Raw genomic sequence first — 27,372 nt, 5'->3', positions numbered from 1 at the left:
CTCTGGAAGAAAGGGACAGAAGAAGAAACCACTTTTCTGGGCCTCCTCTGCCTCTCACTCTTCTCTCTGCCACCTCCTCTCACAACTTAGGACCTCACACCACACTGTACTATTTTCTCTCCTGATCCCTCGACTCACCCCAAAGGCAAGGAAAGAAGCCAGCCAGGCTCCTGACTTCTCCCACCCCATGCCCTCAAATCTTGTTTCATCCCTTTGCCACCATGGGCGCCTCCCTCCTTCCCCTCCTCATCTTCCCCGCCTGCAGCACTCCCACCTCGTCGCCCTGGCATCTCAGGCCCCTGTGCTGTGCCGGGTCCAGACAGGAGCGTCCTCCTCAGATTGAAAACCAGGAGGCTCTTAGGGGCAGCCTGTGGTGTATGGCTGAGGAAACGCTAGACTGGGTCTACAAGTTTACCTGAGAAAGAACATTGTCAGGAGGGTTTGGGTGTCCCAGGGATTGGAGAGTAAAGAGAAGCAGCAATCGCAGTCCTTCCCCCACACTCCTCAGCTCTTTCATGGATGGCCTCTCCACGTTTTTCTCCTTCATCCATTGATCAGAATATCATTTTCCCAGCTGACCTCTCATGGCCCCTACACCTTGGCTATTGACGCTTCTCGACTGTCTGCCCAGCCAGATGCACTTTCCCCACCAAGAATCTAAACCTTGTACAGTTGCCCCTGGGTCTCCTCTCCTTACCTAGGTATTCAGCTGCCTCTCCTTCCCCAACGCTCTTTCCCTAGGAATTCCAGAACCACCTTTTCCTCAGTGCAGATCATACATACAAAAGCGCTGTGTGAGTTGTAAAGCACTGTGCTAGAATGAAATATGATCATGAATAAAGCCTTCTCTTTATCCCTGCCCCCATCATTTCTATCCTCTCAAAATGTTTCTTATCCCTTCCTCACGCCATCCACCACCACTCCCCCTTCACCCGGCAGGTTTAGTTTGGTGTCCTGTGGGAACCAAAGCTATTTGCTGCACGGTGGGCAGTGTCAGGACGCAGGCAGGCATCTCAGCCCTAGGCCTCGGCAGAGTTCCCAGGCACAGCCATCGGCCCAGGCCAGGACAGAAGGCGTGGATAAGGTGGGAGGGGGCATAAGTACGGTGGCTGTAGCCCCCCAGCACCAGTAGCTCCCCCTGCAGCACGGCGCCTGCAGCCCCGACATGGGGGGAGGGCAGGGGGGTCAGGTGAGTCCAGCTATCAGTCCTTGGTTCATAGGCTTCAAAGCTCAGCAGGTCCCCAGTCTCACCTAGCCCACCCGCTACGTACAGCCGCCCACCCAGAGCAGCCATGATGTGGCCAGCACGAGGTACCCCCATAGGGCTCAGAAGTGTCCCCGGCTTCTCAAGTTTGGGGTCATAGTGCAGCAGCGAGGCCAGGTACTGGCCAGTCCCGCTGCAGCCGCCGCTCACGTACAGCTGGCCCTCCAAAACAGCAGCTGCGTGGGCAAAGCGTGGTGCTGGAAGAGCAGGTGCCGGCCTGTGGGAGAACAGGGCACGTAATCAGGCAACAGTCATCTTCAGTTCTCCTCTTCCAAGACTCCTAGCCTCTCCCTGATGCCTGAAACACCCCCTTCCCTGCTCACCTCCAGATATTGAGCTTGGGGCTATAAGTCTCCACAGAGCTGAGGGCAACACCACTGTCTCGTCCACCCAGGGCATAAAGCAGTCCATCCAGCGCCACCAGGGGGAAAAAGCTCCGAGCCTGGCACAAAGGTGCCATCTCCTCCCAGTCCTCTTGCCTGGGGTGCCACCTGGACACAGTGGGACAAGAGATGGGAAGAGTGACCCTGGGAGTCTGCGGTTGGCTGGGCTGCCAACCTCCCGCAGCTGCCCACCTTGGGACCAGCCGCTCTCAGGGGCCCATACCTGAGAGTCGAAGCCAGGGTGTTAGAGTGGCCGTAGAAATCCTGTCCGCCACACACGTAGAGCTCACTTCCGGCTAGGCTCGCAGCCCCATGCCGAAAGCGCCCGGGGGCAGGCAGGGCAGGCAGCTGTCCCCACTCCACAGTTCGAACCAGTCCTACGCCGCAGCGAAAGGCCCGGGCCCACCACACTCCTCGGGATGGCTGTCTCATGGCCATGTCTGATCTGAGCCCGTCCCCGCCAATCACTACTAGTGCCTGGTCAGGCTCCCTCCGCCTCTCTTGTCCTGGAACCTCAGCCTCCAGCATCAGCTGACGCAGCAAGTCCGGGCTCAAGGGTGGAGGCAGCCCGGCCGCCCATACCCTACGCAGCTCCCTGGTGGACATACGGCCAAAGCGGACACATCGAAGCAGGGCCTTGGCCTCTGACTCCTGGGTGTCAGGGTTGGCAGCTAGCCAACGCCGTGCAGCCGCAAAGGCCTCGAACTCCTCCTGCAAGTGTAGCTCATCGCTGTCCAGAAGCTCAGCCAGGCAGGCAACCGGTAAAGACGGGAAAGTGGAGCACAAAGCCACAGCAGGCAGGTGGGTGAGGAGGTAGTGACGGGCTTTGCTCCAGAGCCTCTCCAGCCCAGGGGCTTCAGCCATGGGGATCAGGGCCAGGCAACGGGCAGGGTTGAGGCCTTGTGCCAAGGCTCTCTGGCACAGAGCCAGGCAGGAAGAGCTCTGGTACCGCAGAGCAGCCTGGGCGGCTCTCAGCAGTCCTGGCCACCTTGCCCGCACAACCCCAGAGTAGGCAAAGGAGACAAGGAGTCGCAGGTCCCGGGCAGAGATGGTATGCAGAGACACCTCTGTGCCCTGGGATTCCCTCATCCCACTCAGGAGCATGGCCCCAAAGAACTCACTGCCACAGGCGAGGGCTGCTCGGTGCACTGCAAAAGGGAGAAGCAGAGGGGGACCCAGAGTGTTGCAAACTGCGAGGCACTCTCCTGACTTCACAGCCCCAACTTTGGGCCAACCACCCAAGACCACAGGCCAAACTGCGGTATATGCACCAGAACCACGTGGGGTGCTTGTTACAGTGAAGGTTTCACGGATCCACCTCCAGAGATTCTGATTCAGTAGCTCTAGACGGAGACCCTAGGAATTTGTGTTTTAACATATTCAAGCACCCTGCATGATTCTCATGTGAGTGGCCTGAAGACACTTTGAAAAACATTGCTTTAGTCTTTTTGCTGCAGGCCAATTAGAGAAAGGGTCTTGATCAATCAAGTAAAGATGCTACAGAGAACATTTGCTAAGAGGGGGTACAAAATAAACTGCAAAGACCAATGTGCAACTTATATAGGTCTTTCTATATTGTGCACAGAATAAAGTTCTTTCCTCTACAATTATAAGAGCCACTGACATCAGCCATTCTGCTAGTCAGATTTTACTCAGAAAGTGGTACCACACTCAGGAATGGTTGTGACCCACACTCATCTAACTGCCATCTCCTCTTACCCAAGACTTAGTGCTTGTAAACTGGAAACCTTCAAAATCACCCACTTCAATTGCTCCTTTTAAGATATGGGAACTGAGTCCTAGTGAAAGGGAGTGATTTATTTTCTATCTCCATGCAGTGGCTGTCTGGGCAGATCACTGTAACTGATGTCAGGCTGCAATGAGCACACTTGTGTATCAGTTCCCTGCTTATCTGCATGGCCCTCGTGACTCTGAAAATGTCCTATTCAAAAATGCTATTAAATAACTAGACCTTATATGTTCCCTAATGTAACTCGATTTGAGGTAGTTGGCATCAAGTATGGAGTATCCTTACCAAAATATTTAACCAAAATCTAATCAAACCTTCAGATCTAAATTCAAGTTTATAGGAAATTGAGAGGCTAAAAGAATGAGTTAAACAAAACCATGAGGGAAAATGCTTACAAATCTAGAACATGGAGCATTCTATAGGACAACTAATCTTGTTTCTTCAATAAGTCATAAAAAAAAGGGAGAGAGGACTGTACGAGAGTAAAGGAAGCTTAAGAGACATATATCTGAGTTCAGCGCAAACCTTGATTGGCTCCTGGGTTGAACAGAGCAGCTCTAAAAGACACTTTTTTGGACAAGTGGGAAAGTTTCAATGTGGACTATACGATATTAAGAAATCATTGTTAATTTTGTTAGATATGATAAAGAAATTGTGGTTACATGAGAAAATTTCCTCTTTTAGAGAGACACATACCCAAGTATTTGTGAGTGAAATGTCTGAGATTTACTTTAAACTTTAGCAAAAAATAAAGAAATGAAACAAATATAGTAAAATGTTAATTGTTAAGTCTGGGTGATGGGTGTTTTGAGTGTTCATCTTAATATTCTCTTTTCTTTGCTATGTTTTAAATGCTTCATAACAGAAAAGAGAGGAGGACTTCCCTGGTGGCACAGTAGTTAATAATACACCTGCCAACGCAGGAGACACGGGTTCAATCCCTGGTCCAGGAAGATCCCACATGCCACGGAGCAACTAAGCCCATGCACCACAACTACTGAGCCCACGTGCCACAACTACTGAAGCCCGTGCACCTAGAGCCCATGCTCCACAACACGAGAAGCCACCGCAATGAGAAGCCCCCGCACTGCAACAAAGAGTAGCCCACCCGCTGCAACTAGAGAAAGCCTGCGCACAGCAATGAAGACCCAACACAGCCAAACATAAATTAATTAATTAATTTAAAAAAAAAAAAAAGAGGAGAAATGCTGCTAGAAGTCCTCTCAGGCAGGTCACACAGACCCAAGCTCCCAGTGAGGCTTATGAACCTCAGGCTACTTTGATCACTTGCAGCATGTTCACCTCTCTCAAAGGGCAGGTGATATCGGCGTGGCTTTCCACTGTCTTTTTGAGCAGTACGTAGTAGCTTGGTGCTTCCCAAGCAGTAAACATTAGTGACAGCTTCCATATTGACTGAGAAAATTTGCATTCCGTAAAGCAGGTAAGCCATCTCATCTTCCATACCATCAATCAGCCTATAGCTCAGAGCCACTGACAAAGGATTCACAACCACTTGTATTTTGTGCCCCTTCTCACTCATCATTATTCCTTAGAATTTTAAGTGACAGGTTCCCACCACTAAGTTGGAATGTTTCTTAAAGGAAGTGAAAGCAGTGATATTGAATACAAGGATGTTTAAATTCCAAACCCTTGTGAGAATTTTATAACTATGAAATTTGAAATTCCCCCTCCATCTAGTGCTATTGGAAATGATAACACTTTAGAAGTCTGTTATGGACTGAGTGTTTGTGTTCCCTGCCCCCACCAAATTCATATGTTGAAGCCCTGATCTCCAACGTGATAGTATCTGTAGGTGGGGCCTTTGGGAGGTAATTATGTGTGAGAGTAGAAACCCTCATGAATGGGATTAGTGCCCTTATAAGAGGAGACATGAGAGAGATGATCTCCCTCTCTCTCTGCTATGTGAAGATACAGTGAGAAGGTGGCCATCTACAAACCAGAAAGAGGGCCCTAACCAGAACCTGACCTTGCTGACACCCTGATGCAGCCTCCAGAGCCATGAGAAATAAATTTCTATTGTTAAACCACCCAGTATTTTATGGTATTTTTGTTATAGCAGCCCAAGCTGACTAAGATAGGATCCTTTTCCTTTGGGGAGTCCCAGAAGCACTTTGGGTCCCAGTCATTCCTCCAATGAGCAGTAGCTATGTGACTTTGGACTTGTCTTAAAGACTGATTTCCTTATCAATAAAGTGTAAGAGCTGAACTAGATAATATCTAAACAAATCCCTTTTCATGTTAAACTTTTATGTGTCTGCACTCTGACTCCATTTGCCAGGTGCTATGTGTCTTTGACTTGACTGCATAGGAGGCAATGCATGGCCTAGTGAGAGCAGACTGGGTTAGTGGATGTGGGCCTGTATCCTGGTTTTCACCTGTTAACATCTCTGAATTTAATATTCTTTATCTGCACCCAGGGATAATGATATCTAACTCACTGGTTTTCAGTGAGATGAAAAGAGATGGCATGTGTAAAAGAAATTCCTGGTACCCAGTACCTCACTAAATGTTAGTAGAATCTGAATAAATCTCAACTTATTCAACCCTCTTCAGCTTTCCTGGTGATGAGCAGAGTTAACTTCAAAGTGCCATGAACTGGTAGCCTTAAGATTCTGGCCAAACAGTACCAGACCTTGCTCACTAGCTGTAGGGTCCACGTCTGCCATGGTGTCAAGCTCACTTAGGGGAAAGGACACACTGAATTTTTCCACTGTGTTCCTCTGGCTTTTCCTGTGTCCTAAATAGAAGATGCCAAGAAGGGCCTTTGGTTAATCTTTGTTTGAGTCAATCACCTCCTGCTTGTTCTACTGGCATGGACTATATACCCTTAGCTCCAGCCAGCTGACTGTAACCTTCTTGTTTCTGGGCACAGGAAAAGCCACAGCATAAATCTGTCAGTGCTCTTAAGAAAACAACTCAACTGCGCATGCTCCATTCTCAGTGGGTCAGGAGAGGTGCCAAATGTCACCCTGGGGAAATTCTGACTGCAGCAGGGATCAAAACCACTATGGTAGGGACCGAACCACCCGCTGCTTGCACACACCATTTCAGGTGGCATATGCGCCTGCATTAATGTAATGCCCCACAGACCCTCACCCCGCAGCTGGCAGCCGCCTGCCTCCAGCTCCAGGTCACACCCGATGCCTTCTTGGTACAGGAGCTCAATGGTGCGCAGGTTCTCTCTCAGTTCCTCTGCCTGGCTGGGCTGCTTTTCATCTTCCCGGGTGCTTCCAGCCCCCTCGCGTCCCCACTGGGCCACAGCCTTCACCCGGGGTGCTCCCAGGGCTTCAGCCGCGGCCAGCACATCCCCCCGTGGGGCGGGTCCCAGCACCCCCTCATAGGCAAAGGTCAGCATGGCCTCCCAGGCCCCAGGGGTTACATCCAGGCTGAGGGGGCGTTGCAGACCTCTGCTCCCCAGCAGCCTGTCTCTGAAGAGGCTGCTGACTGCGGCCAAGATCACCCGATGAACCCCGTATACTCGCCCCCCTACTGACACGTCTTCATCCAGCAACAATCTCTGCTCTCGCAGCCGCTGTGCCTCCGCGAAAAACTGGCTGGGATGCGCCTCGCTGCGCAGCTCCTCGGCTTCCTCTGCGTCTTCTCCATCCTCCTCCTCTTCCTCCTCCTCTTCTTTCTCTAGGGACAAGGCTGGAGAGGGAAGGCTCCCCGGGGCCATGGGCCGGGGGCCAGGCTCTTCCAGAGGAAAGGGGGGCAAACCAGGATCCTCATCCGGGGACGGAGGCCAGGACGGGGTTCTCCTGGTGGGCAAAGGGAGGCCAAGGCCGTCCTTCTGGACCAGAAGAGGGACTTGTTCAGGGTCTGAGGGACGATGTGCGGAGTCCGAGACGCTCATGGCCCAAGCTCACTGGATTGCTGCAGGTAAGCAGAGGAAAGAGAAGAGAGGGTAAGAGCTGGACCCACAGAGGCCAGAGGAAGCCCTGCCTCCAGTCCGGCGACATGTCAGTCCCTCTCCCTACTTCACCCCCCTCCCCCCATCCCAGGGCTCGAGCGTGTAGGTTACACCGCGCGACTCTGAGGTTCCCCAGGTGCAGCAAAGCACGCAAGATCTATGTGTAAAGATCCAGTACCCGGAACTGTACCCTGCCCGTCTTGCCCCCATGCCAGTAGTCACCCTCCTAAGACACCAGCATTCCACTTGCCCTCTCACTTGAGCCTGCTCTACTTCTGACAGCGTGGCAGAGGGAACGCGCCCCCGGGGCCCCGTCCCTGACCGAACCCAGCTAATTATAGGCAGTGCTGGAAGGCTGGGGGCTGGTCTCCAGGTGCCCAAACTCTGACACCCAATCCCCTGGGCCTGACCTGAGATGACCTCCTCTCCCCTTCCACTGGTAGGTCATGCCCTGGTGCTGAGCGAGGCAAATTCGGAAGCCAAGTAGGATGTGGGGATCTGGTGGAGTGAGCCAGGCCAGAAAGGCTTCCTTCACTGGACTGGGCTGGAGCGGGTGCGTGAAGAAAGTCTGGACTCTGCACACCCGCAGGAAAGTGGGGAGAAAGAGTGAAGCGTGCGTTTGGGGTCAGTCCTGGCCTTTGTTGATTTTTCTGTGCATGATAAAGCTGGGACCCTGGAACGAACAATCCTGACGTGAAACTCAAATATAACCCATCCATCTGGTCCAACAAGGGCAGAGGGGTGTGGGAGGTGAAGGGGCATGGGTCAGCGCTATCGACCATGGGTGACCCACCCTTAGCGAGGGGTTTCCTCCCTGTGCCAACGTGGAGCTGGTGGTGAGAGAGCTAAACCCAACCCTTGGGCTGCACTCCTCCAAATGGGTAAACAGAGAGGCAGCCCATGGTTGTCCTGGCTTGTGAAATGGGCGATAGTGACCAGCCTCTGCGTGGATCCTCTTATGTCTTCCCCTTTGCAAGACAAGGTGGCCAACACCTTGGGCCCCCACCAGGAAGAGGAGGAACCGCTATCTGGCAGAGACAAAGCCCAGGTCAGCCCCTGCCCTCCCTCTGCCAACAAGGACAAGGACACGGGACCCTGATCTGCGTTCTGTGCCAACCCCATGGTCCTGGGACAGCTCCACCACAGCCACGTGTCTCTGGAGGCTCTGCTCGGCTCCACCATGGCGAGGCCCATACCCCACAGCGAATCCCCGAAGGTTGGATGAAACCTGCTCTTCTGTGCAATCATCCACCCTCCATTAAATGCGTTATGACTGACCTCGCCCCATAGCACCTCCAGGTCTGTTAGCTGTCCTTCTTGTTGCTGACCTGCTGACTGGGGCAGGGTCTTGGCATCTCAGCCAGGGGACAGTATTACTTCCACCTCTGCTCAGGAGCCCCATGTGGAGCCACACTCCCCAAAAGATGATGTGGAGAATTCGGGGGCCAGGCCTGGCAAGGCCCCATTGCACTTTATCTGGGTCATGGGAGTCATGGTAACGGATTGGTGCTCAGGGTTCCCAAAGGTTCGGGATGGAAGCAGGGAAAGAGAACTTCGCTCCAGAGGACAGTCTCAAGGGTCTCTCTGAGGGTGAGAGGAAAGGGCTGAGGGTGACCTTGACTCCTCCCTCCCTGATGATCAGGGGCATCATCCTCTACCTGCAGCTGCCTTGGATCACTGCTCAGGCTGGCATAGGTGTGGGCTCAGCACTCTGCTAGACAGTAGGAAGGGATTTGAGACTTGGCCTCAGTGAAGTAAAGGAGCCCCATTCCCATCCCACTCCAGGTCTCAGATCGCTCGTTACCTTGCTCTCGGCTTCAGTCACTACTATCACCAGCCTGTCTATCTCAGCCGTCTCCACCAATGGCAAAGTCAAGGCTGGTGAGTCTGTTGTGACTCCATGACCTCTTAGGGCCTCTGGTCCTGTTGGAAGTTGGTGAGACTGATTGACTCTTCTTTCCTCTCCTCTCAGGTGGTACCTACTTCCTTGTCTTGCACAGCCTGGGTCTGGAGCTTGGCAGTTCCACTGAAATATTTGCTTTCTCCTATGCAGTAGCTGTGGCTGTGCATACAGTGGGCTTCACAGAGACACTTTTGGACCTGTTCTGGGTAATGCCCATTCCCTTCCTCCATGCATCCTTTTCTCAAGTCAGCTGACCACCCAGCTTGCATTTTCGTGGCTCCAGCCTGGGAAAGTCATTTTAAGAATCAGGTGGACCTATTAAAAATCTCTGTGACCCCCTACCTCTGTGTTCTGCCCTTCCAGGAGCATGGGGTGCAGCTACCAAACATGGATCCTGAAAATGAGTTTCGGGTGGTGGGCCTGGTGACCGTGACTATCCTTGTAGGCGTTGGCACTGGCAGGCGTGGAGTGGGAGTCCAAGGCAGGCGAGGGGGAATTGAGTTGGGGGTGAAAAGACTAAGGGGATGGCGGTGAGAGCTGGACAGATCAGGAAGGGGCGGAATGTGGGGAGATGTGGGATTGTGTGTGTGGGTAGTTGACAGACCAGATTTCCAGGGACCAGACCTGAAACTAGCTGGTTTTGCTGAGACTCCACATGCCAGTTTTTGAAGGGGAAAGTAAGGAGGACTCCTTCTGAGGATCTGTTGGGATGAGCACTAGACATGACTACCAGATGAGAAATGCCCTGGTTCTTGCTCCCAGTATTTACAATGTTGATATTCACCCCTCTGGCATGGGAAGGGATGCTTTGTAGTTTGAGGCAAGAAGGAAGAGGACACCCATTTAGCCACATTCCTTTATGGGAGGAGGTTGGTAGGAAACAGAACGAGAGGATTGGAGAGAAGAGTGAAGATGAGACAAGGAAAGTGAGGAGGAGGAGGAACTACTTCCCTCCCACTCACCTCTGTGTCTCTGTCTCTTCTTCCCTCCCTCTTTCTCCCTCTCTCTATGGAGGGGGGTGGTGTCACCCATGGTATTACAGGCCCAGATTATCTTCTTCTTCCTGATCTTCCTTTCTCTTATCAACTACCTGCTGGGGACTTCCTCCCCACAAACCCCAGCCAACAAGCCACTGGCTTCTTTGGGTACCAAGGTGAGACAGTGGGAAACTGACTGAGAAATGCGTCCTCCTCAGAAAAGAACCCTCAACTTCTGATTCTGTATGTCATTCACAAGTTGGCCATCAGACCAGTCAGAGTCCTGTTAAGTCCCTGGGCCAAAAATCCCTTATGCTTCCCAGCCTAACCTAAGTCACTGACACTAAACTGGGGAGAGGGGTAATAATTGGGGCTGAACAAAGGAAGCCAGGAGGTGCTCCTCAAAACCTCATCTTTTCTCTCTGTTCCTTTATATAGAAAGCATTTTCTTTCATAATATTGTCCCGCAGTGGTGGGCATGGTCCAGAGGGCAGTTTCCTTGGTATGTTTTCCATCTTCTCCTCAGCCACTGGGGTACTCAGCAGGACCAGTATCTCTAGGGACCTCAAGGTGACAAGGATGTCCAGGCATGGAGCACACTATCACCCCTCTTCTCTCTCCACTGATGGTTCAACTTTTGTTCCCAGGACCCTTCCCCAAAGGAACCATCCTTGCCATCACACAGACCATACTTTCCTACCTGGGCATCTCTGCCACAACTGCTAAGGCCCTCCACTCCTGCCTTCAGTGCAGAATGACCTGGAACCCTGGTTTCTGCTTCTCTGAGGGGCTAGGTGATGAAATGAGCCAGAGGCATTTATCAATTATATTAAGAGTAGTTTATATGCAGGTAGGCCCCCATCCCCTCCTTCACCAGTTCTCTCCATCCCTTGTTTCATTAATGAATTGTATGGTGCTCTTTGATTATCAAATTTGGTTGTCCCCCCCAACCCCACGCACACACACTTCCATTACCCGCTTTGGCACTGGTGGTACCTAGACAGTCCTACTGCTTTGGGTTGGGGTTCTCTTCCCATGAAGGAGTATGTGTCCTAAATCTCATTTCCAGGCTCCTGTATGATTTGTTTTAGGAAATAGGACCGACATGGGTGTGCAGAGTGGGAGCTGCTGCCTAGGGTCAGAGTGCCAGTATGGCTGGTACTTCATTAGATGTTGAGAGCCAGGGTCTTGCCTCTATGGGCTCTCTGATTACTACCAGGTGAGTGAACCAGAGGGGAAGATTAGAGAGATAAATCTTACCTAGCCCACTGACCGGCATAGAGTAGATGCTCAAAAAACAGTAATGACTTAAGTGGATTCATGTAGGAGGAGCCGAAATCTGATGGAAGAGGAGTTTCTGTGGTAGGAGGTACTGGCTGTGGGGAGACACTGGCTAATCTCTACCTACATCTGAACAGGTTTATGGTTACCAGTTTGAAAGAAATGCCAGCTGGGCAGCAAAACAGAAAAACTAAAGAGTGAAGAAGCCCTATTATCCCTAAATCCCCAAGGACAGAAATTTCAGAGGATGACATACTTTCTGTTCCCTTCTGTATCTGGGGTTTCCTTTCTCTGTAGCCAAAAGGCTTTTGAAGACTTAGTGGTCTTCCAGCAGGTGCAGAAGCCACCAGCAAAGGAGAACTTGGCATCTACCTCTCTCAACAATCCTGCTCCCTCAGGCTACATCCCTGAGCAGGACCTGAAGACAAACCAAAAGCAGGTAGATATACAGGAACAGGGCCATTAAAGTGGGGGCAGTTGTCCCAGAGTACAAACGGACAATGGCACTCACCTCGTCCCTGCTCACTTTTCCTAACCATGCAGTCAGAGTGGCACATGTGCCTTCATAAAGTTGTATGGCAATATTCATGCCTTCATGAAGTCCTATGGCTGCCCTCACAGTCATGAATCTGGGAAGATTTCAAACTGCAGGGGCATAGAGCTCAGGGGTAGGCCTAGTCCAATGGCTAGAGAAGCTGAGGAACAGGTTCCATTTCTTACATAACAGGAGGCTACCTGTGATCCCTCAATCAGCCTGCCCTGGGACCCTATATATGACCTGGCCGGAGATGCTGTCCAGGGACCTGACATCCCCCATTGCCTTCGTTTGTGGAAATCAGCAGTACACACTCACCCTATACTGTTAGTGAGGCTCAGGAGGAAAGACAGCTAGGAAGAGGAGTCCATAATTTAGGACTTAAGGAGCCAAGATTTTAATCTCCTGGCTCCACAAACTTTTTTGAGTCTACCCATGGGTGGCCCAAAGCTTCGGACACACAAGGATTTTACAACAGCCCAAAGCTACCTAGGGAGAGAACTCCCCGACTACGCAATACGAACTGCGGCTGCAGTGCCCAAGGTCCTTCCTCCACAATCCATTCCACCCCATGATATTAATAAAAACTTACAAATAAATACCTGAAGCTAATGTGTAATAACATACTTGAAACTCCCCAAGCCTAGAAAAAGATTATTCCTGTTCTCCAATATATTCAACAAGAATTTATCTTCTATCTTCCATCTCAAAGTTTCTACTTTAAACCTCCACGCCTTAATGCATTTCAACCCATTTGTGTCTATCCTTTGTAAATAAAAAAAAATGTATTTATCATCACTTTCTACTTAGTAAGTAATCAGAAACTTCCTCTTTTCCCAAGCTCATGTAATCCTAATTTTTAAAATCTTTTGGCTCAAGTCTTACCTTATAGTCCTTTGATTATTTCTTTGGTTTAGTTCCTCATCAGCTTATACATTCATTCAGCAAATACTAACTGAATGTCCACTATGTGCCAGACCCTATCTTAAGTACTGGGAGATGATATGCCAATGAATAAAATAAGCTACACCTCCCCTCAGGGAGTTTATATTCCAACAAGAAGAGATAAACAATGAACATAATAAAAACAACTATTAGATTACAAGGTGGTAAGTGCTATGAAGAGAAATAAAACAGGGGAGTGGGCTAGAAAGCGCTAGAGGAGTATAATCTTTTTTTTTTTTTTTTTGCGGTACGCAGGCCTGTCACTGTTGTGGCCTCTCCCATTGCGGAGCACAGGCTCCGGACACGCAGGCTCAGCGGCCATGGCTCACGGGCCTAGCCGCTCTGCGGCATGTGGGGTCTTCCTGGACTGGGGCACGAACCCACGTCCCCTGCATCGGCAGGCGGACTCAACCACTGCGCCACCAGGGAAGCCCGAGGAGTACAATTTTAAGTAGGGTTGTCAGGAAGCCCTCACTAAAAAAAAGTTGAGCAGACTTAAAGACTATACCTCCGGAAAGAGCATCCCAGGCAGAGGGAGCAACAAGTATAAAGGCCTTGAGGGGCAGTACACCTTCAGTGTTTAAGGAAGAACAAAAGGCCAATGTTGCTGGAGCAGAGTGAACAAGGAGATAAGTAGCAGGAAGTGAGGTCAAAGCATTACTTGAGGAAGGGTGGGGCAGGTCATGGAGGCTTTTACAGGCCTTTAAAGGACTCTGGTTTGTATTCTGAGGTAGGAAAACACAGAGGGTTTTGAGAAGAGTGGCTGAGAATCTGGCTTCTGTGTTAACACTATTCACTCTGGCTGCTGTGTTGAGAAATGACTGTAAGAGGGAAATGGTGGAAGCAGGTAGACCAGCTACTGCAATAACCTTGGACAGCAGTCCCCACCCTTTTTAGCACCAGGGACCAGTTTCGTGGAAGGTAATTTTTCCAGGCTGTAATGCAAACGATGGTTCTAAGCTTCGCTCGCTCGCTCGCTCGCCCGCCCGCCCGCCACTGCTCACCTCCTGCTGTGCAGCCTGGTTCCTAACAGGCCGCTGACCGACCAATACCAGTCCATGGCCCGGGGGTTGGGGACCCCTGATCTTGGAGGCAGAAAATTCTGGCTTGGGCTAGGATGGCAGCAGAGAAGTGACAAATTGGATTCTGGATGTATTCTGAAGGTAAAGTCAACGTGATTTGATGAATTGGAGGAGATGAAAAATAGGTGCCAAAGATAATACCAAGACACTTTAACATGAACAACTAGAAGGATGGAGTTGCCATTAACTGAAATAGGAAAGACTGCAGCAGTAAGCTGGGGAGAAAGTAAGTTCAGTTTTGTATATGTTAAACTTGAGATGCCTATTAAGCATCCAAGTCGAGATGCCAAGGACAGCTAGATATTCAGGATAGAGTCCTGATTGGAGCTAAAAAAAATGGGGAGTCATCCACATTGAAATGGCTCTAATGTGCAACACTGGATGAAATCACTCCAGGTATGTATGTAAACAGAAAAGCAGTCCAAGGACTGAACTCTAGAGCGCTATGGAGATGAGGAAAAACCAGCAGACTAAGAAAGAGTACTTGGTAAACTAAGAGGCAAACCAGAGAACATGTCCTAAGGTCAAGTAAAGACAATGTTTCAGAGAGGGGGTGTCAAATGCTACTGATATCCTGTGCAAGATAAAGCAGAAGATGCCATTATTTAGGTTTGTGAAAGTCGTTGGTGACCATGATGAGAACAGTCGTGGTGCAGTGGACTTAATAGGGAATTGGTAGAAAGTGGAAAAGACTCTTTTAAGATGTTCTGCTATAAAATAGAGCAGAATAAACAAACTACAAGGATATATTGTACAGTACAGAGAATACAGTGAATATTTTATAACTTTAAGTGGAGTATAACCTATAAGAATACTTACTAAATCACTATGCTGTACATCTGAAACTAATATTGTAAGTCAACTATAATTCAACTTAAAAACTTAGTAATAAACAAAATGTTTTAAAAAAATTGAGCAGGAAAATTGGAAGCAACTGGAAGGGGAAATGGGGTCAAGAGAGGTTTATGTCTTTGTAAGATAAGAAAAATGATAGCATATTTGTGTGCCAACAGGATGCTCCAGGAGAGAAAGGGGAATACTGACGCTACAGAAAAGGAGGGAGAACGGTTGAGAGATGTCCCTGAAAGCCAGATGATGGGACTGGCTGGACAGGAGCCTAGACAGTTTGTTTAGAGCAGCATTTCTCAACCTTGACGCCAATGACATTTAAGCCCAGATAGTTCTGTTGTGGAAGGATGTTAGGTGCATTGTAGGCTATTTTGCACCATCCCTGGCCTCTACCCAGCAGCACCACCTCGCGGTTGTGATCAACCAAATGTCCTCTGGGAGCAAACTCAGTCCCAGTTGAGAATCACTGGTATACAGTAACAAGAGAGAAAGCAGAGCTTACAGGTATAAATGCTGGAAAGTATGCAGGTATAGTGGTAGGAGCTTGTGAACCTTTTCGGATTGTTTCTATTTTCTACCAAAGTAAAAGTGAGAATGAGGGATGTTGGAGATTTAAGGGATCAGAAGCGAGGGCAAGTGGGGAATTCCCTGGATTGTTTCTATTTTCTACCAAAGTAAAAGTGAGAATGAGGGATGTTGGTGATTTAAGGGATCAGAAGCAAGGGCAAGTGGGGAATTCCCCGGAGGTCCAGTGGTTAGGACTCCAATCCCGCAAGCCATGCAGCATGGCCAAAAAAAAGGAAGGGCAAGTAAAAGGACCAGGGGATATTGCTAGTAGCATAAAGGACTCACTCAAGTTTTATGGTAATGAATTTAAAGACAAGTCAACCTGACTGTTTCTTCCTAGCCCTTTCAACTGCATGGATCTAGGAAAGTTGGTGAAGAGTTGAGTGTGACAAAAGCCAGAGAGAAGCAAGGGAGGTAAGGCGTTTGTAACAAAGGGCTCATGACTGGAATTTAGTGGGAGGAGGGAAATGAAGGCATGTGGAATAAACTGGAAAGACAGGAAGTAATGGTGGGAGGGTGGGACGTTTGAGATTGCGATATGGAGTAGTGGTAGGTCTAGAATATGACCAAGGGAATGAGTAGCTGAAGTGGGGGGAGGACAAGATCACTGGAGGAGCAAAGAACTGAGACCAGAGTGTTAGAAAGATTATCTGCATGGATTTATGACAGGTACTGACTTGTGTTTCAAAGCTGAGGTATGTTAGAGATGAAAGACAATAGTCTTAAAAGTAGTATATGGAAGGGACTCCCCTGGCGGTCCAGTGGTTAATACTCCATGCTCCCAATGCAGGGGACCGGGGTTCGATCCCTCGTCAGGAAACTAGATCCCACATGCCACAACTAAGAGTTCGCATGCCACAACTAAAGATCCTGCATGCCACAACGAAGACCCAGCACAGCCGAATCAATAAATATTTAAAAGAAAAAAATAGTATGAGAAAAAATGAGGACACTTGCACTGCCTCCAGGCCCAGTGGTACAATGGGTATGAGAGAAACCACCACCACTACTAAAAGAAGCAGAGTCCTCAGGAGAAACCAGGGTTCAGAGCAGGACTATAAAAAAGGGAACATACAGAGAAGAGGTTGAGCATAGGTGGGATTTTTGCTAATGACTGGCTGTTAATTTCAGAGAATGTGTATACCTGGGGCCCGCCCCCTCAAGCCTGCCAATGGAAATGTCTGTAGGCCTAAGTGTATGGAAGAGGGATGGTTTTACTTTTGAGTTATCAATTAGCATGAAATTACACCTGGCTTCAGGCTATTTTCAGGGAAATCCTGAGTACCTATACTTCAAAGAATTTAAATGAGATGATAAGTGTAAAGCAATTAGCATAAGATCTGATGCTAAAACAGTATCAATGATAATAGCATTACTAAGAAGAGGTTAGAATATCTAAGAGATTCCCCTCAATTTTAGCTCCAGAGCAGCAGCTCCAAGGCAACCTGCAGTCAGCCAGGGTGCCGCTCTGACCCCTTGCCTCCTTACCCATCACCCCATCAACAAGAATTTATCCAGTGCTAACTGTGTATCCTTCCTGAACACAAGTTGATTATCAACATATAAAAACAAAAATATTTTAATGCTGAGTCATCTTGAGGTTCAAATGATAGGAGAGGGGCATCCACAGCCTTGCCAGGATTCTTATGTCAGGATAAAGATTAAGGCCCAGGGTCCCTTGGTCTCCACTTAGGGCGCTATCTACTCCGATTCTGTTAACCTTGTTAGTCCCTCCATGTCACTTCTACTTCATCTGTCCGATACCTGTAAAAAAAAAATAGGAAAAACTTGGTGGACAGTTACCCCTTAGCACCTTCCATTCTTCTCTGCCCTCACGATTCTGGATCCTCTTCCCTGCTGCTCATTTTTGCCTACCTCCCATTTAATCCTGTCTACCTCCTCCAAGGGGCTACTCACCTCTGTGTGACCCCAGATTCACTGAGAGGAGTCCTGTGTCCAGCCCGAAACATCTCCCAGCCAGCCTGGGCTATCATGGCTCCATTGTCAATGCAGAATCTGGAAAGGAAAAGAGGTATGAAATTCATGATCTAAGCGTGGAAAATCACAGTAATTGGAGGGGAAAAAAAAGAAATAAAAAAAGGGAAAGGGCCTTTACCTCTCATCTGTGGCAAAAAGCTGGGCTCCGCGCTCCTGGCACATCGTCTCCATCATTTCCTGTAACCTCATATTACCTACAAAGAGGTAGGGGTACAGTTAGCTTACTTTTAGCCATTTCTCCACAGTATGGCTGTACACCTCATGTGCACTGACTTAGGAAAATGAAGTAGGGATTCCAGGGGCAAGGAGTGGGAAGCACAGGACAAGAAATAAAACGAGTAATTTCCCCAAACCCTTAGAGATTTAGAGTATCAGGAGGAGGATACACATGCCCCAAAATAGGAAAGAGAAGCACAGTTCAGTGATACATACACCCCACACCTCCCACGATGAGGGCTTCCTGGGAGCCACAATGTGCCATGGCTCGCTCTGTGATCTCTACCAGCATTGCAAACACAGTTTCCTATGGAAGGAAAACAAGGTGAAAACATCAAAGACAATCCCAGCTTAGTTCTGTCTACTATATAAAAGCTCCTCCAGCTTCAACTTTCTGTCCCAGCTTTTTACTCCATTACCTGCAGGGAGAAACACAGATCCTCAGGAGTACACTCGCCCGTGGCCAGCATCCGCTGGGTTACATCCTATAGTTAAAGGGGAAAACATATAAAACAATGAATTGCGGTTTGGGGATGACATATGAGCAAAAAATTAGTGCACTTGGGAGTATCACCATGTTTCACCACAATTCAATTTGCCAGTACATCCCATATGACACCTTGCCCTTCACTGGCACTGAGCTATAAAACCAGCAGCAGTCTTTCATGATTCAATAATTACGGGGAAAAAAAAAAAAAAGGAAAGAAAGAAAATACTGTGATTAGCTTAAAAAAAAAAAAAGACTCAGTAATTATGAATGTCTACCCTGGCACCCTTCATTCCCTACCCCAGTTAATTTTTCTCTAGAGCACTCGTCCCCATCTGACCCTTTTTATTTTATTATTTCCCCCCCTTCTTTTTTTTTTTTTTTTTTTGGTTTCTTTTTCTGTCTCCCACCCCCACTGCATGAAAAGCAAGCTCCAAGTAGGCAGGGATTTTTGTTTTGCTCCATCTTGTATCACTATTGCCTTGAACAGCACCTGGCACACAAAAGATGTTCAATAAATATTTGCTAAATGAATTTATTCAGCATCTAACATGGGCCAGTACTATGCTATATGTAGAAAATACACTGGTGAGCAAAACACATGTGCTTCATTAAAAAGCATGAGAAGTGCCCATCTCCTCACCTCTCCCACACTCACCTCAATGAAAGACAAGATCCCTGAGAATGAGACGTCCATCCCCTTTACAGTGTATGGCAGCTCAACTAGCTTCTTGCCTCTATGTGGGAGTGAGTATATGAGGCACTTAAGCCTGTAGTCAGCTGGCTGCTCACCCTCCAAAGCCCTCCCAAACCTCATTAAGACATATACAGGGAAATCCCTGGCGCCCCACCAGTCAGCCTCCCTCCACCTTATTCCCCTTACCGCTTTGCCATCTGTTCAATGTTGTAGCCTGGACTTGGGTCATTGGAAATCTAGCAGAAGGAAAAAGAGGATGAAGTCAGGTATCCAGGAAGCATAAGAAGCTAATTTACTACTTTCCTCCTCCTGTTCCATGGCTCCCCCCAAATACATTCACATCTTATGTTCTCTGTAGCCTCAATGGCTTACCTTCAGCACTCGAGCAAAACGATCCAGACAATTACCCACAGCAATATCGATGGTTTCCCCAAAGATGCGGTAACGATGTTCTGAATACGCAATCACCTAAGGGTGATGAGGATGTCCATGAAACCTCAAGTCTGTAAAGAGGAGCATTTGGCTTTGGGGAAGAACGCAGCAGAGGATCAACATGGTCACTAGAGCTTCCAAAAAGCAATAAGCAATGGGAAAAACGACTTTCCCAAACCCTCAATGGGTACTTTTTAATAGCACTTATCTGAGAAGTCTATATATATCCCAAGGATTCCCAGAGCAGATTCCTAGTCTACAGAAGGTAGTCTAGGTCAGGGGAGAAGCAAATTATCACTTTGGATGCATTTTTCTTGCTTGGAGGTTCCTAATATTCCTTTAAAAGCAGTCTAGACAGTGTGTACTAGGGAAGGCTTTCCTTCTTGGAAGCAGGAAACCAGAGTTCTTCTAGGTTATCCTACCAGGGTGGTGGTATTTGGAAACCACCAAGGTAGAGTTAAAAGAAACCCAAAAATCCCAGGGAATTCCCTAGCGGTCCAGTGGTTAGGACTCCGCTCTTTCACTGCTGAAGGTGCTCGTTCAACCCCTGGTTGGGGAACTAAGATCCCACAAGTCACGCAGTGCAGCAAACACAACAAAAACAAAACAAAACTGAAAACCCCATTCTGGGTCAGACTAATGGCCCATCCAACTCAGCACTGGCAACCAACTTATGTCCATTCTTCATACGTGACCAGCTTCTAGCACAGAGAGTATTTATCACCCACTGACACATATGCTCCATACTGCTGACAGTGAGTACTTCCTAAGGACCATAAGTCCCTTTCCCTTTCTGGTGCTGCTAGGGATTTTCTTCCATTCTGACGTAGCTCTTACTCTACTGTCAAAAGCTGGCAACGAAAGAGGAAAGAAGAAATTCTGCCTTTCTACTTCTGTCATCTACACTTCCCTACCCAATCATCTTCTGTTTTTCACACCTAAGCAGGCTTCAAAAGGGAGGAGGAAAAGAAGAGAAAATTCCATCGCTGCTCATATCCATTAACTCTTGTAAGCTTCCACTGATACTTTCCACACCCCAAGTCCCTAACCTTGTATGATATCCTTCAGGCCTCAACCAGTTACTTGCTTTCTACCCATTAAAGTTGCCACATCATTTTCACAGGAATGTGTGCTTCATCTTTAATAACTATTTCACAAGATGAAGTTTTAGAACATAACCCTTTCATAAGCTGCAGACAATGAGCATTCCTGACAATAATCCCATCAGGTGTTATGTGGGAAAGGAAGGCTGCAGTTCTCTAATCCCAACCTAAAAAGGTCTTATAAGGTATCCCAAACAACTCTGGCTTCACCTGTAAGTTTAAAATACCTTCTGCCATTCATAAAATGTTTTCTAAATTATTTATATTTTCATACTCTTAAAAACTTCTATATATTTATCACCAGTAACTAAAACAAAACATGCAATTGTTGTAAAGATACAAATGGGATAGTGCCCCTTAGTTTTAATTGCTAAGATTCATAGGAAAAATAAGCTTCAAGATAATGAAAATGAAAATCCTTTCATTATTTTGAATACTTCAATCCTTACCATTCTTTCCTTCTCTAAATTGGAAATTCCTTATCTCTGCAGCCACATATATAAAGGTCATCTAACGTTCTAATCATACTGCCCAAACATACAATATCACAAACTCTGTTGTGGGTTTTCTAGTATATCACATTTTAGTTTCAGATGAGCCCAGCTTTGCTCTTGCAGTTCCCACCACTCGGGTGGAACATGAAAGTTGTTGGTGCAGTGCCTTAGAAATTAAGAAGGAATGGTGGAGCTTTTCTGCCGTAGTCCTGAGTGGTTTCTGTCAAAATGGGCAAGTTCATGAAACCTGGGAAGGTGGTGCTGCTCCTGGTGGGTCATCATGAAGAACACTGATGATGGCATCCCACTATCCCTGCAAAGTGATGGCTACCACTGGCAAGAAGAAAATCGCCAGGAGGTCAGAGATCAAGTCTTTTGTGAAAGTTTATAACTATAATCACCTCATGCCCACAAAGTAGTCTGTGGATATCCCCTTGGAAAAAACTGTTGTCAGCAAGCATGTCTTCAGAGACCCTGCTCTTAAACACATGGCCCAACAAGAGGCCAAGGTTAGTCTGAAGAGAGACCAGCAAAAACAAATGGTTCTTCCAGAAGCTGTGGTTTTAGACCTGTTTTGTTTCAGTCATTAAAAATAACCAGGGCTTCCCTGGTGGCACAGTGGTTGAGTCCGCCTGCCGATGCAGGGGACACGGGTTCGTGCCCCGGTCCGGGAAGATCCCACGTGCCGCGGAGCGGCTGGGCCCGTGAGCCATGGCCACTGAGCCTGCGTGTCCGGAGCCTGTGTTCCTCAACCGGAGAGGCCACAACAGTAGGAGGCCCAAGTACCGCAAAAAAAAAAAAAAAAAAAAAAAAAATTAAAAAAATAACCAAAAATCTCTGAGGGGAAATAAAAAGAAGGAACAGTGTAGTACTGTTAAATACCTGTGTATTTCCTCCACTGACATATAGCACAGTTGGGCTGGTGGCTCCAGTGATGAGGCGGCCCATTTCAATGTGGCCTATGCAGTGGTTAACGCCCAGCAATGGCTTATTCCACAACTGAGCCATAGTACGGGCTACAACAGCCACAGAAACCAGTGGGGCACCCATGCCAGGACCTACGGGGACAGAAATGGGAGTGAGAATCCTATAGACACTGAGAAAAACAGAGCCGGGGGAAGCAGGGGATGTGAAGGTTGGGTGGCGGTAGTGGTGGTAGCAGAGGTGAGCTGCAGGCTATTTTGACCTAGCCAGGCTCCAGGTATATTCTTCCATTGTCGCCCACTCTCCCAGCCATACCTTTGGTGTATGCAATGCAATCAATATCCTTGGAGGTTAATCCAGCCTCTGTTAGTGCCTCCTGCAGCAGGTCCAGGATAACAGCTCGGTGGTGCCTGGCAGTAGCACCTGGAAGGAATCCTAAGAGATGGACACAAGTCAGTGATCACAGAGTTTTTCTATAGAAAGGTAGGTAGAAGTCAAAACAGACGTTTTAGTGGGGTAGGAAGAGTCCCTTTCCCTTTCCTCAAGCATCCTGTCTTCTATGTCTTCAGATATAGTCTTTCCAGCCTGTTCAGCTAGGCTAAACAGCTCTCAGAAATGCCCTTCTTCATACCCAACTCATACTCAGGCCTCAATTCAAGTGATACCTATCTCATACTTTTTGGTGATCTTCTGTGACCCTACAAACCGTGTGCATGAATTTAACACATCATTGAATTTAACATACTATATGTAACATATAATAACTATAGCATTATAATTATCCGTACTTTCCCCAGTTTAACCATGAACATCTCAAAGCACTGGCTATTTTATTTATCTTCACATTCTTGGTGCCCAAATGCCAGGGGTGAGTGCTAAACACACATATATATATATATACACACATTCCTAATGAGTAACCTGCCACAACATCGCCTGCTCAGGGAGGCTTTTCAGGTATATGCAAGTCAGTTGCCTTCTCCTACATAAGCAGATGTTTGCGGGGAGGGTAGACAAGTTACAATATAACTTACAAATAACATTTACTAAAAGTGATAATGTGTCTGGTACTTTAATTCTCAAGACCCAATGATGCAGGTATTACCATTCCCATTTTAAGAATACAGAAGTCCAAAAACAACTACGGAATACTGCAAAGCCAGCCAGTTCTGTCTACACCTAAGCTGGGAGTCTTTACACTCTCTCATTCTAGTGTATTTTGACTGCATCTACGTTATACTATTTATCACACTGTGATGTGAAGTTCTGTCTACATGTCCAGCTCCATAACAAGCTTATACATCTATTTTTGTAGCCAGCAGCCAGCTGACGATTAGCACGTAAAAGATGCTCAATAAAGGCTGAACGAGCTCAGAAGATCCAGGTTCAAGTGCCTGTGACTCTTCTATCCATCAGCCTTGTGATAACACTGTCACATAATCTCAGAGACTCAGATCAAAAACTATGAGGGGACAATGCGCTCCACACCTTTCTTCACTAATGTTTAGGAAGATGGCAGGTGATGCTGTGTGGAGAAGTGCGCCGCAAACTATAAGTTCCCTACTCCCGTACCTGTGCCAGGAGGCGTGACGTAAGTCCGCCGCGGGTTCGCCAGCACCACGCCATCCCGTACTACTCCCACGCCAATCTTGTTGGCGCTGCCTTCAAAACCCAAAACCGCCGGCATGGCTCCGAGCTACCACTGGGGCCGTGGAGCCCGCACCAGTCCGCGCTGGGACGCAGACTCTGAGTCGCTGAAGAAAACGAGTCGGTGGCTGCTAAGGAGCAGCACTCACCGGAACAGATACCAAAGAATTCCCGCTGGTAGCGCGCCGGCGCCAGCCCCAACCCCTGTCGTCACGGCGACCCATCAAGGCCCCTTCGAGGACCTGTTCTCTTAACTGCCAGGAACACAGAGTCGGCATCTGCTCCTTAAATTCCTATCCGTTCCTCTGCCTCTCTCCCATGGTCCAGCCCAGCCTTCTCCACTGATTTTGTTCTCTCTTAGACAGCTCTGGGATCTCCGGTCAAGGTGGCAGAAGGAGTCGTGATTCTGGCATAGCGATGAACAGCCCAAGAATGGAGGATTGGGGCCTTCAGTGCCCCGGAGTCACGGAGAAGGTTGGGAAGGCTGAGCTTTCCGTCACGTGGTACAAACAGACCAATCACCCGCATTCCTCCGCCACTGGAGGCGTATCTCAGATCACGTGACCACACCAGTTACCCACGTGGGGGCACATCGTGCTCCATTCTTTGTGCTGGGTTAAGGAGGAGTCAGGCTGCGACCCAAGCAGGTCAGTTACAGGGTTGTTGTTGTTTTGCCTATCGTAGGGGCTTCTCTGGACTTCTGATCGGCAAGCCTAAGTCGGAATTCTTAATTAAGTCCGTCGATTGGTTGGAGGGCCGATCTCGTGAGGAGGGTAGGAGGCACTATGAAATGATTTAGTCTTGAGGATGAGGGGCTGAAAGGCCGATGGTGCACTGAGGCGGGAAAAGAATTCAGAGATAATACGGTTTGAAAGGCGGGACTCGGTGCGGGGGCGCCCGAGGGGGGAGTCTTCCCCAGCCTTAGCTGGTTTCACTACTTCTTTGCGTCTGTAGGCAACGCGATAAATATACTGCTTCGGTGGGCGACGTGGAACTGGTGCAGAAGGGTGTTTGTTACAGTGATGCCGAAACGTGGGAAAAAGGGAGCGGTGGCAGAAGACGGGGAAGAGCCCAAGATTGGTAAGAGAATGAAATAGGCCCATCTCCTTAGAGGCTGCGATGGGGATGTCTATAATTCCCTTGATGAACGGGAGGTACGGACCGACTGTATACTCATTTTTGCAGTTTGCGAAGAAGTCGCGGCAACTGCAGGCTCTCGGTGGATCTATAGTTAACAGGATCAAAGTTGGATACCGCCAACTTATATCATTGTGTATTACTTATTTTATAGAACCAGAGGCCAAGAAGAGCAAGGCGGGAGCAAAAAAAAATGAAAAAGAGGCAACAGGAGAGGGGGCAGTCATGTATGAGGACCCCCCAGATCAGAAAACCTCAGCCGGTGGCAAATCAGCCACACTGAAGATCTGCTCCTGGAATGTGGATGGGCTTCGAGCCTGGATTAAGAAGAAAGGTTTAGATGTGAGTGGAATTAAGGGGAGGGGGGTACCGATCTTGGGGTTTAATCACCTTTTCCCATTTTAGTTCCTAGCGCTGTCGTTGTGGCAGAGATACAAGGTTTTCACCAAGTCATACCACTTGTATGTCTTTTTTTTTTTTATAAATTTATTTTTGGCTGCGTTGGGTCTTCGTTGCTAAGCAGGGGTTTTCTCTAGTTGTGGCGAGCGGGGGCTACCCTTCGTTGTGGTGCGTAGGCTTCTCATTGCGGTGGCTTTTCTTGTTGTGGAGCGCGGGCTCTAGAGCGCAGGCTCAGTAGTTGTGGCGCACGGGCTTGGTTGCTCCGCGGCATGTGGGATTTTTCCGACCAGGGCTCGAACCCGTGTTCCCTGCATTGGCAGCCGGATTCTTAACCACTGTGCCACCAGGGAAGCCCCCACTTGTATTTCTTAAATGCCATTCCACCAGTTCCACTGCCATTGTTTTATTTAATGTCCTCTTTTTCCTAGCATGTCAGAAAAACCTTGTTACTGGACTTGCTCCATTTTATTTCCTGCATATCCAACATTTAAATAACTACTTAAAAAATCTTAGCTGGCTATCTATCCACTGCCTATAGGGAAAAAAACCAATCTTCTCAGTGTTGCATGGAACACTCTCTCTTGTCTCCCTGCCACTTAAGTAGTTTATAACTTCAAATACTGTGTTGCTAGACTTATACTCCTTCTGCAGAGACTGTGTCTTATTTATTTATTTATTTATGGCTGCATTGGGTCTTCGTTGCTGCGCGGGCTTTCTCTAGTTGCGGTGAGCAGGGAATACTCTTTGTTGTGGTGCACGGGGTTTTCATTGCGGTGGCTTCTCTTGTTGCAGAGCACGGGCTCAGTAGTTGTGGCACACGGGCTTAGTAGCTCCGCGGCATGTGGGATCTTCCCGGACCAGGGATGAACCCATGTCCCCTGCATTGGCAGGTGGATTCTTAACCACTGTGCCACCAGGGAAGTCCCTCACCTGTGTATCTCTAGTACTTAGCACATAGATTCTTCAATAAATGTCTGCTGAATTGATAATACTTTTTCTACCTTTCATTTCGCTCACAGTGGGTAAAGGAGGAAGCCCCAGATATCCTGTGCCTCCAAGAGACCAAATGTTCTGAGAACAAACTACCAGCTGAACTTCAAGCACTCTCTGGACTATCCCATCAGTACTGGTCTGCTCCTTCAGACAAGGAAGGGTACAGTGGTGTGGGCCTACTCTCCCGCCAGTGCCCACTCAAAGTCTCCTATGGCATTGGTGAGACCCTGTTGATTCCTAAAGCCCGGCTCTTCCAAACCAATTGCTGATATCCCACTCCAGTCCCAATTCTTGATCCCTTTATTCTTTGCTTTCCTTTTTTTTTTTTTTTTTGCGGTACGTGGGCCTCTCACTGTTGTGGCCTCTCCCGTTGCGGAGCACAGGCTCCGGACGCGCAGGCTCAGCGGCCATGGCTCACGGGCCTAGCCGCTCCACGGCATCTGGGATCCTCCTGGACCGGGGCACAAACCTTTGTCCCCTGCATCGGCAGGCAGACTCTCTACCACTGCGCCACCAGGGAAGCCCCTGCTTTCTCTTTCTTAAACTTCTTTTTGCTAATTGTTTCATCGTTTCTGTAGGTGAAGAGGAACATGATCAGGAAGGCAGAGTGATTGTGGCTGAATATGATGCATTTGTGCTGGTGACAGCCTACGTACCTAATGCAGGCCGAGGTCTGGTGCGCCTGGAGTACCGGCAGCGCTGGGATGAAGCCTTTCGCAAATTCCTGAAGGGTTTGGCTTCCCGCAAGCCCCTTGTGCTATGTGGGGACCTCAATGTGGCTCATGAAGAAATTGATCTTCGCAACCCAAAGGGAAACAAAAAGAATGCTGGCTTCACTCCAGAAGAGCGTCAAGGCTTTGGGGAATTGCTGCAGGCAGTGCCACTGACTGACAGTTTCCGGCACCTCTACCCCAACACGGCCTATGCCTATACCTTTTGGACATACATGATGAATGCGCGATCCAAAAACGTTGGTTGGCGCCTTGATTATTTCTTGTTGTCTCACTCTCTGTTGCCTGCTTTGTGTGACAGCAAGATCCGTTCCAAGGCTCTGGGCAGTGACCACTGTCCCATCACCCTATATCTAGCACTGTGACACCTCCCCCAAATCACTTTGAGCCTGGGAAATAAGCCCACTAAACTAGCTTTAAACTTCTTACCCCCAAGCTTTAAAAACTGCTCTCTAGAGAAATCTGCATTGTTACTTCCCTTCTAAACTATGAATCCTTTAACCAGGCTTCTAGAAACAGACTTAAGTTCTCCACGATTTGTGTGTGTGTGTGTGGGGGGGGGGTTCTTTTTTTTTTTTTTTTACATTAAACAAAAGCTACTGATGGCTTCCTTTGAACTGTCCATGTGAAAATAAAGAGTCATAGTT

At 48.3% G+C, this 27,372-nt stretch overlaps 3 protein-coding genes across 3 annotated transcripts; 1 reads left to right on the top strand and 2 right to left on the bottom strand.

Annotated features, from left to right (window-relative positions):
* Positions 1-928: 928 nt before the first annotated feature.
* On the bottom strand, positions 929-7,271 carry KLHL33 (kelch like family member 33). Its single transcript, XM_060098263.1, has 4 exons — positions 6,515-7,271; positions 1,871-2,795; positions 1,588-1,755; positions 929-1,481 (listed from the first exon to the last, which is right to left on the bottom strand). Exons 1-4 carry the CDS (start codon positions 7,269-7,271, stop codon positions 929-931), a joined length of 2,403 nt encoding a protein of 800 aa, XP_059954246.1.
* Positions 7,272-17,030: 9,759 nt separating this feature from the next.
* On the bottom strand, positions 17,031-23,656 carry OSGEP (O-sialoglycoprotein endopeptidase). Its single transcript, XM_060098262.1, has 11 exons — positions 23,391-23,656; positions 22,134-22,253; positions 21,777-21,952; positions 19,238-19,333; positions 19,052-19,101; positions 18,827-18,905; positions 18,101-18,166; positions 17,898-17,988; positions 17,584-17,659; positions 17,385-17,483; positions 17,031-17,231 (listed from the first exon to the last, which is right to left on the bottom strand). Exons 1-11 carry the CDS (start codon positions 23,503-23,505, stop codon positions 17,192-17,194), a joined length of 1,008 nt encoding a protein of 335 aa, XP_059954245.1. The 5' UTR covers positions 23,506-23,656; the 3' UTR covers positions 17,031-17,191.
* A 374-nt stretch (positions 23,657-24,030) lies between these two features.
* APEX1 (apurinic/apyrimidinic endodeoxyribonuclease 1) lies at positions 24,031-27,338 on the top strand. The gene is made up of 5 exons (XM_060096535.1): positions 24,031-24,112; positions 24,420-24,545; positions 24,757-24,944; positions 26,021-26,213; positions 26,573-27,338. The coding sequence occupies exons 2-5, from the start codon at positions 24,488-24,490 to the stop codon at positions 27,088-27,090; spliced, it is 957 nt and encodes a 318-aa protein (XP_059952518.1). The 5' UTR covers positions 24,031-24,112; positions 24,420-24,487; the 3' UTR covers positions 27,091-27,338.
* Positions 27,339-27,372: the final 34 nt, after the last annotated feature.

Source organism: Mesoplodon densirostris, chromosome 4 (assembly GCF_025265405.1).
Source record: "Mesoplodon densirostris isolate mMesDen1 chromosome 4, mMesDen1 primary haplotype, whole genome shotgun sequence".
Taxonomy (NCBI): Eukaryota; Metazoa; Chordata; class Mammalia; order Artiodactyla; family Ziphiidae; genus Mesoplodon; species Mesoplodon densirostris.
This window is presented reverse-complemented; position numbering and strand designations above follow the sequence as displayed.

Excerpts from the sequence above, each read along its gene's own strand:
- APEX1 (XM_060096535.1), top strand. The coding sequence starts at position 24,488 with ATGCCGAAACGTGGGAAAAAGGGAGCGGTGGCAGAAGACGGGGAAGAG. Across the intron at positions 24,546-24,756 it reads CGGGGAAGAGCCCAAGATTG|AACCAGAGGCCAAGAAGAGC; the intron begins GTAAGAGAATGA and ends CTTATTTTATAG. Across the intron at positions 24,945-26,020 it reads TTAAGAAGAAAGGTTTAGAT|TGGGTAAAGGAGGAAGCCCC; the intron begins GTGAGTGGAATT and ends TTTCGCTCACAG.
- OSGEP (XM_060098262.1), bottom strand. The coding sequence starts at position 23,505 with ATGCCGGCGGTTTTGGGTTTTGAAGGCAGCGCCAACAAGATTGGCGTG. Across the intron at positions 19,334-21,776 it reads TCAGTGGAGGAAATACACAG|GTGATTGCGTATTCAGAACA; the intron begins GTATTTAACAGT and ends CATCACCCTTAG. Across the intron at positions 17,660-17,897 it reads CATCGTGGGAGGTGTGGGGT|GTAATATGAGGTTACAGGAA; the intron begins GTATGTATCACT and ends ACCTCTTTGTAG.
- KLHL33 (XM_060098263.1), bottom strand. The coding sequence starts at position 7,271 with ATGAGCGTCTCGGACTCCGCACATCGTCCCTCAGACCCTGAACAAGTC. Across the intron at positions 2,796-6,514 it reads AGGCGGCTGCCAGCTGCGGG|TGCACCGAGCAGCCCTCGCC; the intron begins GTGAGGGTCTGT and ends TCCCTTTTGCAG. Across the intron at positions 1,482-1,587 it reads CCCAAGCTCAATATCTGGAG|GCCGGCACCTGCTCTTCCAG; the intron begins GTGAGCAGGGAA and ends GTTCTCCCACAG.